Source organism: Tribolium castaneum, chromosome 3, assembly GCF_031307605.1.
Source record: "Tribolium castaneum strain GA2 chromosome 3, icTriCast1.1, whole genome shotgun sequence".
NCBI lineage: Eukaryota > Metazoa > Arthropoda > Insecta > Coleoptera > Tenebrionidae > Tribolium > Tribolium castaneum.
The window spans coordinates 16,979,719-16,993,078 of NC_087396.1; the positions used below are offsets into that span (position 1 = coordinate 16,979,719).

Sequence of the window (13,360 nt, forward strand, 5' to 3'; positions counted from 1 at the left end):
TTAGTTTAAAAATAGTTAATGCATCAGATTAAATGTATTTTTACCTAAAATATTTTACTAAAAAACCGTAACAAAAATGTATAAAATTTGATCTACACAATAAAACAAAATTATTGTAAGTCATAAAAATGGTGGAGGCGCCGAGTTAACTGTCATAATCTCTTTACATTTTTTGTTATAGTAGTTGGTTTAAATTAAATAGGTATAAGTAACTTAATGCTTGTTGATTCAAAAAAAAACACTGATAAATGTGTCATGCCGAGTTAATATTTGCAGTTTCTTATAAATTTATAGACAAAACATTGTGCTCGACAAAAATTTAAAGAATCTCATAGAAATTGAAAATATTCTTTGAGCTTTTGAAGCGATTTACTTTACCTTTAAATTTTCAATTTAAAATTAATATTAGTTTTCCTCAATACAAATAGTTCGTTGAACTAGCGTTTTTTCAAGTTATTACGTACTATATGTTTACGTTTTAAACTTGCAATATTATTCGGGTTTTTTTGCTGAAGCAGTTTTATGATTATACAAACTCACTGATGTAGATACAAAAACGTCGAGTTTTCGGTTCACTCCTCGTGTCAGAAGTGGGAAAAGGCAAACACATTCTAACCCCTTGAATAAACGAAAAACATCTGTTTATGTGGCCTAACAGAAAGCATGACAGGGAGATGGATATCTCGTGCAGACGTGAAGAGTATGGAGAAATTGTGACGTCTGTATTTGATTTAGTCGTCGGATTCGCTCGAATTTGTGCACACACGGTTTACCTCCACAAATGCAGATTTGAGCAGTATTGAACGGTGTATATCGGATCATATCACCGGAAGAAAACAGATTAGATTGCGACAATAGAGGAAAATGTAAATATGAAGCGATTTTATTTCGCACATTTATTTTTTCAGTTGTCTGAAATGTTATCATGTGCCACTTCAAAGAAGCGCCAAAATAAATCAAATTTGTGAGTCGTAAAAACAAGATTCGTTATTAACGAATGACTTTATGAACAGAAAAATAAGCAAATAGACAGTTTCGGGCGGTGGGTGTTGCGAAAAATTTTGATCGAGTGCCGTCACTTCAAAGGCTGGGAAATAAATAATTTTGCCGCAAAGTCGGTCGAATAATATTTATTGTATTTCGTGATTTGTTTAGTCGAGGGTTAGACGTTTTATTTGCATTTTTCGCGCTGAAATCCGTGTAACGGTGCCATTAATAATTTATAAATTCATGTTAACTAAAGCTTTAAAGGAGTACGCCATTTGTAATCTCGTTAAGACCGTAAAACAGTTCCGAAGCAAGAGTGCAGTGTAAGTAGCCAATTTGAAAGATACATATTTATGAGAAGAAAACACTGGTACAATGAAAATATTAAAGCAAAAATATAAGTGGGGAGTTCAGCATGCGGCAAGTTAATTTCCATATTTCCTTCGATTTTTATTTATATTGGGAATTCAACAGACTTCAACGGGGTTTTTGCATAGCTTCCGCATACATTAGAATACTTTTACTTTGAACTCTAAAAATACAATGGACTGAATAACAATTGCACATTTTGTTTCGCTCCAGTATTCAATTAAGGGGCTGTTTATGTAAATAACGTTCGAGTTACTTTAATTTTACGCTACAGGGTCGTCTTGGTATTTTTCTCTCGAAATTACGATAATGTGCCACAAGTCACTGGTTGCTCCCGCCGTAAATAAAACCGGATCGCTTTAGAATAGGGTCGTAGGAAATGTAACTGGAATCGCCTACTTACATCGTGATACCACCTATAGCCATAGGGACTAGGACGTGCCGAAGAATCGCAACGAAGGGTAACGTCTGTTCCCTCCTTAACTGGAGAATTTACCCCTGAGTCCAACTTCACTGACACTTTGGGGGGATCTGAAACAATGGTTCTGCAATTATCCCGCTTGTTTCAAACACTTTCGCGAAAATTACAAATGATTTTTTCAAAATACGTTACATTACTTTTTGGTCAAAGTCCAAAGATTCGCATATTCAGTTGAAAAATAATTGTTCGTCTTTTGTGTTTCGCTCGCTCTGTTTGGGATTCATGTAAGCACAAAGCAGGAGAAAATTAAAAAGGCATGTTCAACGATTTCCCTAAAAAAACAGTCCTTTTACATTTGATGCAAATATAAAAGATATCAAAGCTTTGTAAATCAAACTGGCAACAGACGCGACTAAAATTTATATCCCCCGATATGTCAGTCATTGATTAAATAATTTAAATGTATTTCGTTGTTGTTCAAGTTTGTTCTTTGTATCAGCGAAATGAAATTTTTCTCTCCGGCCCAAAGCCCGCAAAGTCTCAAACTTGCTTCAAGTATTTGAGTAAAAGCAGTAATCGTATTCTCTTGCCTACTTTCAGTATTCATCTTGTTTTGTCGAGTTGACCGTGTGCTGTTGATAAAACTCAGCATTTTGTAAACTTTGAGCCAAGTCCTTAGCCACTAAAAAGAAAGTTTTATCAACAGCAGAAGCATATGGCGGGTCCGGAAAAAGACACAACAATAACCATGCCACGCTATCGGGGGATAAAATCTACTTTTTATAAGTCACTCAAGCGAGCTTCCTGCACCCTTCAAACGCAAATTGTTAAAAAGGACTCGGAGGGTATCGTAATATTTTTACGATTTTTTTAAACTGGCTTCCAAGGATCTCGTTAGAATCCTGCAGCCAATTACGAGGGAAGTAACTGATATTTTTACTCTTGCAGACGACAATACATCCATTTTGAAATCTGTGATGGAGAATTCGCGGTTTAAAATTTTCCCAGTACTTTGCAGAATTAGATTCAGCACTCTGTGTAATTAGAATGCATTCGCACCAATTCTTTCGTGTTTTTGATGACGTGGGGCAGTTTTAATGTGTTATAAGGAATAAGGTAAGCTTGCTCGTAGCTCAGTCCTTGTGGCTTCATTCGGATCTTGTGACAAATGTTAGGTCAGACTATGTCCTGGAATAGAAACCACAGCTAACTGGATTACAGAAGGTATACATTACGCTGCTCTTAGCCCCGATTTTGTGCATGACGAGTTTATTAAATAAATTAGCCAACAACGGCTTTGTTACAAAACGAAGATATTTTTATCAGTCTTACGTTACAAACGAAACACGACGAGGTTATAATGAAATGTAAATTTACTTGTACTAACAAACAAGTTCATTATTTAGACGAGTATATTTTGTTACGTAAAATATTTGCAATAATAAATAGAGGAAAATGTTTGTGGAAATAGTTTGTGCTTGTTATTAAACTACTAACGGAATATTCTCTTTAGCTATTTAGCACAGCAATTTTACTCGTTCCAACTTTTAGCGTAAGTGCTGCATTTAGTTCCAAATAATACTTTGTAAAATTAATTTAAATAACAACAATATAGAATTGTACTTGTAAATCAACTAAACATAGGTTGAGTTAGACCATATTAATCCATACTTGTAATTTGAGCAAATCATTATCATTACGCCCTAACATCAGTCAAATTAGCAACTAAAATTGATTGTTAAAAACTCCACGGTGTGCGTACTTATTCTGAATATGAAAATATCCAATATCGAATTGGCTTTTAAAGTTTTGTTGTTAGATGTATGCGAGAATTGTTTGTTTTTAATTTTCCTTTTAAATAGAAATGACCTGGATTTAATTAAGCTCAAAGATTTATTCAATATTCCTAGAAGATCACTTTTATTTTAAACTTTGAATGAAATCAACTTTTTTTGTAAGTACGAATTGGCGCAGTTTCGTGTCCAATACGAATATAATGTTTCAAACGAGATATCGTTTTAAGATCTGGTTTCTCCCAGTGTCGCCATTAACCTTTGGGTGAAGTGCCCTCGCACGTGCGCTTGTAATAACATTCATGTCATTATCCTTAATCCCGATATTATGCCATGTGCCAAAAAGTCACCAAACCAATGAATAAATGTATTCGCGCTTATCCTACAGATCCGCGTTGCTCCGACAAAAGAAACGTTTTCGCGTCTCCGACTTTCCGCTTTAGAGATGAAAATTTATTTAAATTTAAGGTGCCTTAAGTGTATCCCGCTCTAAATCAATTAAAGTGATGTTTCCGTCGTACTGTTCAACCCACCTCTAAAGTGATTACACACCATCTTGGAGTTAAGAAGATACAAAACTTGGGCGAACGAACGATCAGAATACAAACAACCGTATTTGTGATGCTCGGTTTCCAAAACCAGGGTCATCCCGAATTCGGTGCATGTCTCACGGGAAAAAGCTTGAGTTAGCTTTGTTAAAGACATCCGCAACGTTACTCTTGCTACTACTAAACTGTTTTAATAGAAAGCTCGCGCATTCCGCTGAGCTCTTTGCAAACTTTCATTAAATAAGGGACTTAGCCGCCAGACACCGGCGACACGTTTAATTCGATGTCATTCGACTATTACGGGGGTGCAACCCCCATATTTGTTCGACGAGGTTAACGGCTGCGGTGTAACAGATTGCGAATGGGGCGAAAATATGACCCGGGTTCTGTCCTATTGCCAACTTACGAATTATTGCTTTAGAAACGAATTTAATTTAGTGCGGAAATTATAAAACCACAATCATTAATTGACTCACATAAAATATTTATGTGTAACCCAAGAAGAAAATAAGTTGAGGACTTGCCCTCATTCACTACAAATTCTACGAATTTTTAACTCCAAACAATGCTTTATGGATGATCTATCACTCTGTCACACAACGGAAAGTTAATGTATTCATTACGGCTAAAGTAAACATTATGAATTTAAATTAATTAGAGAGTGTCATTGTTAATATAGGCTTTATTAATATGTCGATAATTAAATACAGAGAATATGCATCCCAATTACTCCACAAGTTGAAAATTATTTCAATTTTTGAAATCTGAAGCAATACTGGTTTTTATATTCATTTAATAATATGTCCTAATTAGTTTGGATTTCATTCCGTATCGCCATTTTGGTTAATTACTGATATATTTACAAATTTCATATATTGTCGAGTTCAATAACAAACGAAAATTAATTTTTATTAATATTTGATTCAACAACATCAGTTTGCAAAATAGCAGAAACTTTTAATCAACAATAAATTAAATAATATTTGTTTATTTGTGATAATTAACAAACGTAGGTAACAAACAATTTCATTAACAATATTTAAAACAAAAAGCTCAGCGTTAATGCGTATTGTTTTAATACTCGAAATAATTTGCAATCGACAGAGAGACTTTATACTATAGCCAGCTTACAAAATGAGTCTAAATCAAGCACAAGTACAAATATTACTACATTTGCACAAAAGTATAGACATTTCAAATTATTGGGTGCATCTACGTGTGTGCTAATTTATAGTTCTGTAGTAATACATGTGGAGGCTACAAATTATAATAAAAGTTAAGTTAAAAAATTAATTCTATTTTCTAGAGCCATGACAATTGTTAATTTTATGGCGATTCCGTTTTAAAAATATCTGACGGCGCTTTCAAAAACACTAATTTATGTAAATTCTCTGAAGCGCTCTCTTCTAAAAATGTATCCGATAGATATATTTGAGATAAATTGGCATGTATCGAGAATTGATTAGTCGAAAGTGTACACGATAAAAGCATTATTCACTTAAATTACTGGAAGAGAATTATCGGAACAGGTGGTAAGCGATCGAAAGTAGAAAATAAAAAAGTCTTACAAGCAACATGTATCTGTCGTCTGTCTTCGAGAGAGCCCCCAGGGAATCGCGGATTGTTCGCTCGGCATACCAGATCCTTGCCGTCGTTGTCTGCCACCACGTTTAATGAGATGATGCTTCCCGTAAACGAATCCGTCACTTCTTCCTACGAAATTAGTGAAATTTCAAAATTTCGATGCAACTTCGGTGCATCCTTCATCCTGTTAAAAGCTCCGAAACGCGCTTACCGTAACAACGGCATTCCTAATAGGCTTCCCGTCAAGTAGCCACGTTAATTTCGCTGGGGGATAGGATCCGGAAGTCTCGCATTTAACATTTTGGGGCTTGTGTATCGAGAGCAAATCATTGGGAGTGACGATTTTAACCTTGTTGGGTTTCACTGGAACGAAAAAAGCCCTCGTAAAGATCCAGTTTCATTGTTGCCCCAATATTTAAATAACAAACTTATCCGCAATTCCGGATGTTGATTATTTTTAAAGGCAAAATTCTGGATAAATTTGTCACATTGAGAATTTTATTCGTTTCCACCCCACGAAGCCTTTGCGATGTTGATGCCAAACTGTACCGTGGGGAAATGAAACAATGTGAAATTTACGTTTATTGCATTTGGTGAAGTTTCAAAGTTAAATATTATATTTGCCTTTGTTTCATTCACTAATCGATACACATTTATTTCGCAGAGTACACAAATGCTAAATCAGGCTTGAAAAATTTAATTGCTACTGAATATACAGGTGAAGCGTTCAATGTTTGATTAAGTGAATTCCGAGCGGAAGCGATAAATTGCTACCCATGTATTTGTTATTTTAATTTCACTTACACAAAACTACGATGGGGACGACACGGACGACATCACCGGCGATTGCTGAGGACGATGCTCTACATTCGAGATGAGACTTCCAGAAGGATCTTGGCGTGTGTCTCCTCGTTAGTTGGTTTACAATGGTGAAGGAGGTTTCAGAAGAGTCGACAACGCCGTCGATGAGAGTGTTGTTGTGCCACCAGGTCAGGGAAGGACGTGGACGCCCTGGAACGGCACAAACAAACTTTCCTGAATGTATTTAGACAACCGGAAAGTGATTTTTGCACCAAAATGCATGTCACAAGTTTCTTCAAGCTTTATAATTTAGCCCCAGTTTAAGCTAATCGTTGAAAGAATGTGTTTTGTCGTGAGAACTAAAATAATAAACTATTTGGCAAACTAAGCATGTTAAAATATCTAGTTGGAGGTGTCAAAATACCCATTAAAAACTTGGAAGTAAATTGGAGCACAACAATAGATTTTGTCACTTACCACCTGTAACCTGGCACGATAAAAAAAGCTCATCACCCTCCAGGAAGGGTCCCGCGCTGCTGTTTCGTTTAATTTCGTTTCCTTCAGCATTAAAGATTCTGGGGGCAGATGGCTGCACTAAAACGTAACCACAAAATCTGAGATAAACATTTGCATCTTGATCTTTACGATTACGTGAACTCAAATCAGTTCCATTTAAAAAATTGCATCGTAAAACTGATTTTTTTAATCAAGGAGATTGTTCAAACTTGGGAGATTAAATTACGTGGTTGCGGGTAAGTAGATCAATTAAATTAGAAGCCATTAATAAAATTTTAATGAATTTAAGATTTGATTGGCTGTGTGCCAAGAAGCAAGTGCAGGTTATTGTAAATATTTGACCTAAGATAAGTAATTTTAGTAAAAATAAAGTGTTCGTAAGGTGATTTTGCTGAAGTCTGACCTACTAATGTCAGATTAACTTGGAAGTTCCTGGTTGGTGAGTTATCGAAGTCCACCCTGCATCTGAAGACCCCCTCGTCGTGTATGGTAACATTACGTATCCTGAGCCTGGCTTTGGAGGGTTGCTCATCCTTGATGAAGTAGGAGCGGGATCCGAGGTCATCACTCATTGCCAGATGAGAGGCTTCACCGAGAGGTCCGCCCCGGGCATCTAAGCTGCAAGCAAAAACCACATTGATAAAAAGATAAATAGCTAATGCCGAGTTAGCACTACATAAAAACTCGCTGCTTTATATTTAATTTACTTTTTGGTGGAGCGAAGTAAATTAACGCCGCACACCCATGACAAATAATTCGGCGCCAAATTGGGCAATTCCTCTTCATTAGCATCTTATCATATTGTCACAATAGCGGGTTTTTGCCCCACGGGGTCCCGACAAGATTGTAATTCTATCAGTGACAAATGTGACGTTGTGAGTTATAGTTTTGTCGGATCTTTGACGCTTTACCTCGCATATATGTGCTCTCCCATAAAGTGCAATGGTTGAGGATGGAAATTTGATGCAACCGTGAGCTTTTAGCCTAATGCATCTAAACTGTCGCGGAGAATTCTGATAAATTTCCGACTCGATATGACACGTCATCTAGTCTTCGATACCGACGAACAAAACAACCAACTCCAGCTCTATTCACTCCAAATCCTTCAAGTTCATATTTCACATATCCACTACAAGTGATTTACAGCCAATCATAAATATATTGCGCAAGATATCTCACTTCATTCCAGCTTCTGCTAAAAAACATATCATAAATTGTGAACGCAGAAAGCACTCACGACACCGCCAAGTCAAACTTTTCTCCCCCACCGGGGGACACTTTTCACATTAGAAACTCTCATTTACTAAATAATTCCACAAAATAAAAATATGGCCAAATTTATTTCGCTCGTGTCACAGTTATCATTTGCAGCTATTTATAAGTTAGAAAATCCGGAACCGAATCTTTATTTGAGTCGACGACTATGTTTTTGAATTGTTGGCGGAGATGAAAGAAAGCTGGAAAAGTTTGAGCACCGACAGGAACTTTAGTTTAAAAATAAATTCTTTCCCCATCCTCGGAGTCACCGACATGGCTGCACTGATTTCGGTCATATTTTTAAAATTTAACTCCTACCATAAATTTGGAACCAATCAAACCAGATATACCGAATACTTTTCCACCCCGGAACGTGTAATAAATTCAAGAAAAAATAACCGGCAATTTGTAAAACCACAGAGAGCGTTTAGCTGTGAACGGAGTGTTAAATGTTTGCAACTGATGTGCACCTGTGCAGTTAAATATTAACGGGGTTTTCCGGGATTTTATCAGTAAAGACCACCAACACAACGTTTTTTTCAATCAATTCCCCAGTGCCGTATTTTTAGTATTCTAAAAATATGTTTATTAGTCCTAACAGATACACTTTACGAGTGAATTCCAAATAACTAAAATTTTCTCAGTTGTCTCCTCGCATTTATAACAGTCAGAGCTAAAAATAGTTGGAGCATCTTAAACAGATTTATTTTCCTAATCAAGCGTACATTTAATTAAAACAGCATCACCGTTAGGTAACATAAAATTATAATTACCGATACGCTTTAATTATTCCGGAAATAATATCTGGAGATCAAGTTTACCTCATCTTCCCTAAATTTTCATATATCTCCTTCACTTTCCTTGAATTACCTCTTAACTCTTGAGTGTATAACTTACAGATTAAAATGAGTTCAATAACGTCAGCCCATGTTGAATATTTATTTCACCATTACCTGTCCATTTAATTATCTGAGTTGTTTTATTACATATTCACAATACTTGTATTCTACAAGAGTTTGGTTTGTTTGCGTTAAACTTTTGTTGTGTGAATTATGTTTTGTTGAGAATTTATGCTCGTCATTGCTGAGGCCGTAATAATAGAGATTGTGTAGTGGAAAGTAAGATTACATTTAGGAAACCAGTTCTGGCGGCATATCCTGTACCTTGCAGCATTTGTAGGAAAGTAGTGAAGTCAGCAATTTGCTGTACTGGCCCGGGCCTTTGATTTATACATCCGGAGTCGCGTTAAATATTCCGGATCCTCCACAGCTCGCTTCCGTAGCAGATCGATTCTTCATTTTCCGAAATAAATCCTCAACACAATGCCAATATTGATCATCGGCAGATTTCACATATCTCCGAATCGAAACGTTGACATGCCCGATAATTACATCGGAGAAAAATTCGCCGCCAATTCGAGGCATCAAAATTCAAATGGATTATTTAATAGCACAATAAAACATTCACGTTTATTGGCTGCTGTCAGGAGACTGCGTTCGGTAATTTGCTGAACTCGCAAAAGCCATCATTGGAGACGGCACATCAAATATTGAGAGCCGTTTCATCACTTTTACTAAAAGACGAAGAATTTCGACACATTGTAGCGAGCGGTTAGCCGATGAATATTAAAACGAAAAGTGCATAAAAGTGTGCATAAAACCGATTCCGTTCTTAATAAAAGCGGCACACGGGTTAAATTGGCAAGGAGAAAATTCATTAAATTTTAATCCGATAGGAAGTATGATACCACTTTGTAAAAACGACACTCGAGGGGCCACCAATCCGATATCGAGCACATAGTTCAGTCCATTGTAAGGTAATTGAATGCGAACCCGGATACAGCTCTTCTGCTTCCATGGACACTTCATACACGTCATACATTTTCAGCCAATGATTCGAACGATAACACAGATTTAAGAGAAAAACCAGCTCAGGCCAGTGCTCCACCAAAGAGGCAAAAGTTTCCATGTCATGTATTTTTTGCTGTCAATCTAGAGCTTTTGAAATAAGGGTCATTTCATATCCGGTGTTAACAGATATCTCCATTTTTAAGCTTCTTCTGCTCTAGTAGTTTTAAAATTATAAATGCTTTGTAACTCTTTCATTACACTGGTAAAGAGAAAATTGAAAAACACAAGCTTTTGAAAAGATTCTCAAAATTTATAATTTTTGCAATATAGCTTTCTTATTTTTTTAAATCTTGATTGAGCGGCTAGAACACGGGCTACAAATCGTCCTTTCAGCTCAAATCCGCGTTCTAATAGCCGACATAACCTACTTGTTTATCGCTACACTGATCCTGATAGATCGTATAATCAGTTCAAGTAGCGGTATTAGTCCTCCCTCCGAGATAAATATCGAAAAGTCACGGATTTGTGGCGTGTTTGGCCAATATTTTCCTAGATTTGTTGCGAATCCTCTTTCGTAAAATATTGAAAGTTGCATGAAAAACCCACCTATATAATGGCATTCCGTCCGTATCCTTGAACCAAAACACCATCTTGAAGTTATCGCTGGGTATTGGCGGGGTTATGTCGCAAGGTAACTCCACATCCTTGCCTAAAACGCCCCAAATCACCTTCGCTGGCACTGAAACAAAACGGTTAATTATCACCGCTGGAAGGGTACCTTAATTAAATTTTTATCCAAATATAAATAAATAATTTTTACACTTTTATCCGCATTACAAGCCGAGCTTTCTTTGTAATTAAATATTCAGTTAATTAATTTTTTGTGCAAAGTTTGAGCTCATCCTTTTGGCAAACGTAGAATCACAGGATTAAGTCTAATACTTTTGTTTGTTGGTAAAATCCTTGCGAGTGAATCATACTTCACTACCACTTGCTCCAACATTAATAAAATTATGTCATCACGAGCTTTTGATAGGAAGAACTGAGTTTATCATCTACTTTCACACTCGGTTAAGTTATTATAACATTAAACCGTGGTTCAGTCTCCGCTTGCAGTTTAAAGTTAACTTAATAAATTTGGACCTAGAACTAGCGATTCATCTGCATCAAGCTCGCCCTCATGCGGGCACTCCTCAATTATCCTTCGGCAAGGTCAAGGCTCCGGGTGAAACCCCCAACAATTTATTCGTCTGGCTGCAATTGAACGTTTAAATGTCCATCGCGATAATTATTCGTGAATTTGTCAAAATTGTCCGGAGAATCGCGCTGTTAATTGATTGATTATTGTGAAAAAGTCTGAAATAATGGGGACGTATATTTGTTTCAGGCCATTTCCAGATGACTAATTGGATTATTTCGCTGCGTAACACACATAAAATGCAATCTGTAATTTGGAAAGCCTTTTGTTTCGCATATAACATTCCACACTGTTTAACCATAAATTTCCACTTTTCGAATCCCATTCTCGTTTCGCAAACATAAACTCTTGTTTTGTGTTTTCGGTATTATGTATTTTGTTTTATTTATATTTACATCACATACCTATCGATCTAGCCCAGGCTTCCGAAAACCTAAAATACACACGAAAAAATACTTCCCAACTTTTAAAAAGCTCAGAGAGGAACTGACACGTGTCGTTCTTCCGGTGCGTATTTATTTTCAGATCGAAGTGCATTTTATGTTAGAAAAGGACAAGAAAGGACAAAGAGAGAAGGAACTCTCATTTAGATTTTAGTTCACAAGTTTTTAAATACTTTTTATTGAGGAGTATTCCTGGAAGCAATTAGGAATAGATACCCGGTATGAGCTGAGTTTGAAACGCATTCAAGCATAGATATTTAAATTCTTGAGAACCTGGATATTAGCTCAAGTTTCCCATTAAGTTCAATTCAATTCAAAATATAATAATTATTGTGAAGAAAATACGGACAAATGACCATGCGTTGTAAATAGATTAAACCGGGGAAATGGCATAATCAGCAAATTGTTTCGTTTATAGCTCGTCAAGGTTTCACAAACTGACATGCAAGTAGCATGCCAGGCTGCCTTAAAGGCATTTCTTAAAATACAGTAGGACATCTCGCTGGCGCCGCTCTTAGCTAACAACCCAAAAGTTTGGCACATTAATTTAGAAGCAGGTAAATACCGCGTGACTCTATTTCCTCCTATTTTCATAATGAGCGATTACCACCCCACGCTGCCCAAATATTTAGGTTGTTGCACTTGGCGATTGTCACTCATCCAAGCGGATAAACCAAGGTCGGATGTTTTCCATTTTTGAAGCGGTTACATCAGTGAAAATTCGCCGGATCACACGATGACAAATTCCTTCGGCACGAATCAACATTTATTGTAGAGAAAGCTCGTCGCATGTTCATGTAAAATCTCGAGGCTAACCATTTCGCACCCACACAGATATTTTAGTCTTTCTCGAATCCCCTCGCTGGCAGCGCTCCAACCCTGGCACACGACACGTTTCATACGAAAACTTCGCAGGGGTCCTACATTTGTTTTTCCGCTAATTACGACTTCATCGCTGATTCAGACGACTGCATCTGAGATTTACTCGGGGTAGTTTTATGCAGATCGTGCGATCGGAAGAGCTAGTTTAATTCAGAGAGAGCTCGCTGTAATTTAGTAATAAAGTCCAATTATACGTGGTGTAATTTTCGAGTGATATAATCCGGGAGACACCAGGTCTGCAATCGTCTCCCGGTCACAGTTTAGCAGGTATTATTTAATTTAGATTATCTTGTTTCAGACCACGAGGCCACTTAAGGGTTCTAATTAACGAGGATTGAGAGATTATATAATCTCATTTGCCGCGTGACCTGTAAGCTGTTGCAAGACATTTCATCGGACTCGCTCAGACGTTACGCTCGCGCTGCCAGGATTACACTCGCAAAATCTTTGTTGCCATAAATGGATAATTAAATCAGCGAGCGAAAATTATGGGATTATAGCAAAAATCGCTGTACCAAACTTAATTTCACCCACAAAGTCCTTTTCCAATTAAAAAAAATCAAAAGCAAAAATTTAATTATCAAACTTTGCAGAATTTTCTTACTTCATATCCTCCATCAAAGCTAAGATCTCTTGCGTGTCAACCGTATGCGTGTCCACTGGCTCAAGTAAAAAATCGTCCGAATTATTAACACTCTGAAACTTTAACTT

General features: G+C 36.7%; 1 protein-coding gene across 8 annotated transcripts in view; it reads right to left on the reverse strand.

Annotated features, from left to right (window-relative positions):
* The window catches only part of side (sidestep), a 42,893-nt gene that overhangs the window by 19,910 nt on the left and 9,623 nt on the right, over nucleotides 1-13,360 (reverse strand). For 4 of the 8 annotated variants that reach the window (XM_064355499.1, XM_015982146.2, XM_008201549.3 and 1 more), the window contains exons 2-8: nucleotides 10,733-10,865; nucleotides 7,423-7,637; nucleotides 6,981-7,097; nucleotides 6,507-6,713; nucleotides 5,914-6,065; nucleotides 5,687-5,831; nucleotides 1,760-1,887 (exon numbers count right to left, since the gene is read on the reverse strand). In XM_064355499.1, the coding sequence (XP_064211569.1) occupies nucleotides 1,760-1,887; nucleotides 5,687-5,831; nucleotides 5,914-6,065; nucleotides 6,507-6,713; nucleotides 6,981-7,097; nucleotides 7,423-7,637; nucleotides 10,733-10,776 (1,008 nt within the window). In that variant the 5' untranslated portion in view covers nucleotides 10,777-10,865. Of the gene's footprint in view, nucleotides 1-1,759; nucleotides 1,888-5,686; nucleotides 5,832-5,913; nucleotides 6,066-6,506; nucleotides 6,714-6,980; nucleotides 7,098-7,422; nucleotides 7,638-7,726; nucleotides 7,872-7,930; nucleotides 8,084-10,732; nucleotides 10,866-13,360 lie in introns of those variants that run through there. The other 4 variants (XM_015982145.2, XM_015982144.2, XM_064355500.1 and 1 more) reach the window with 4 other exon arrangements.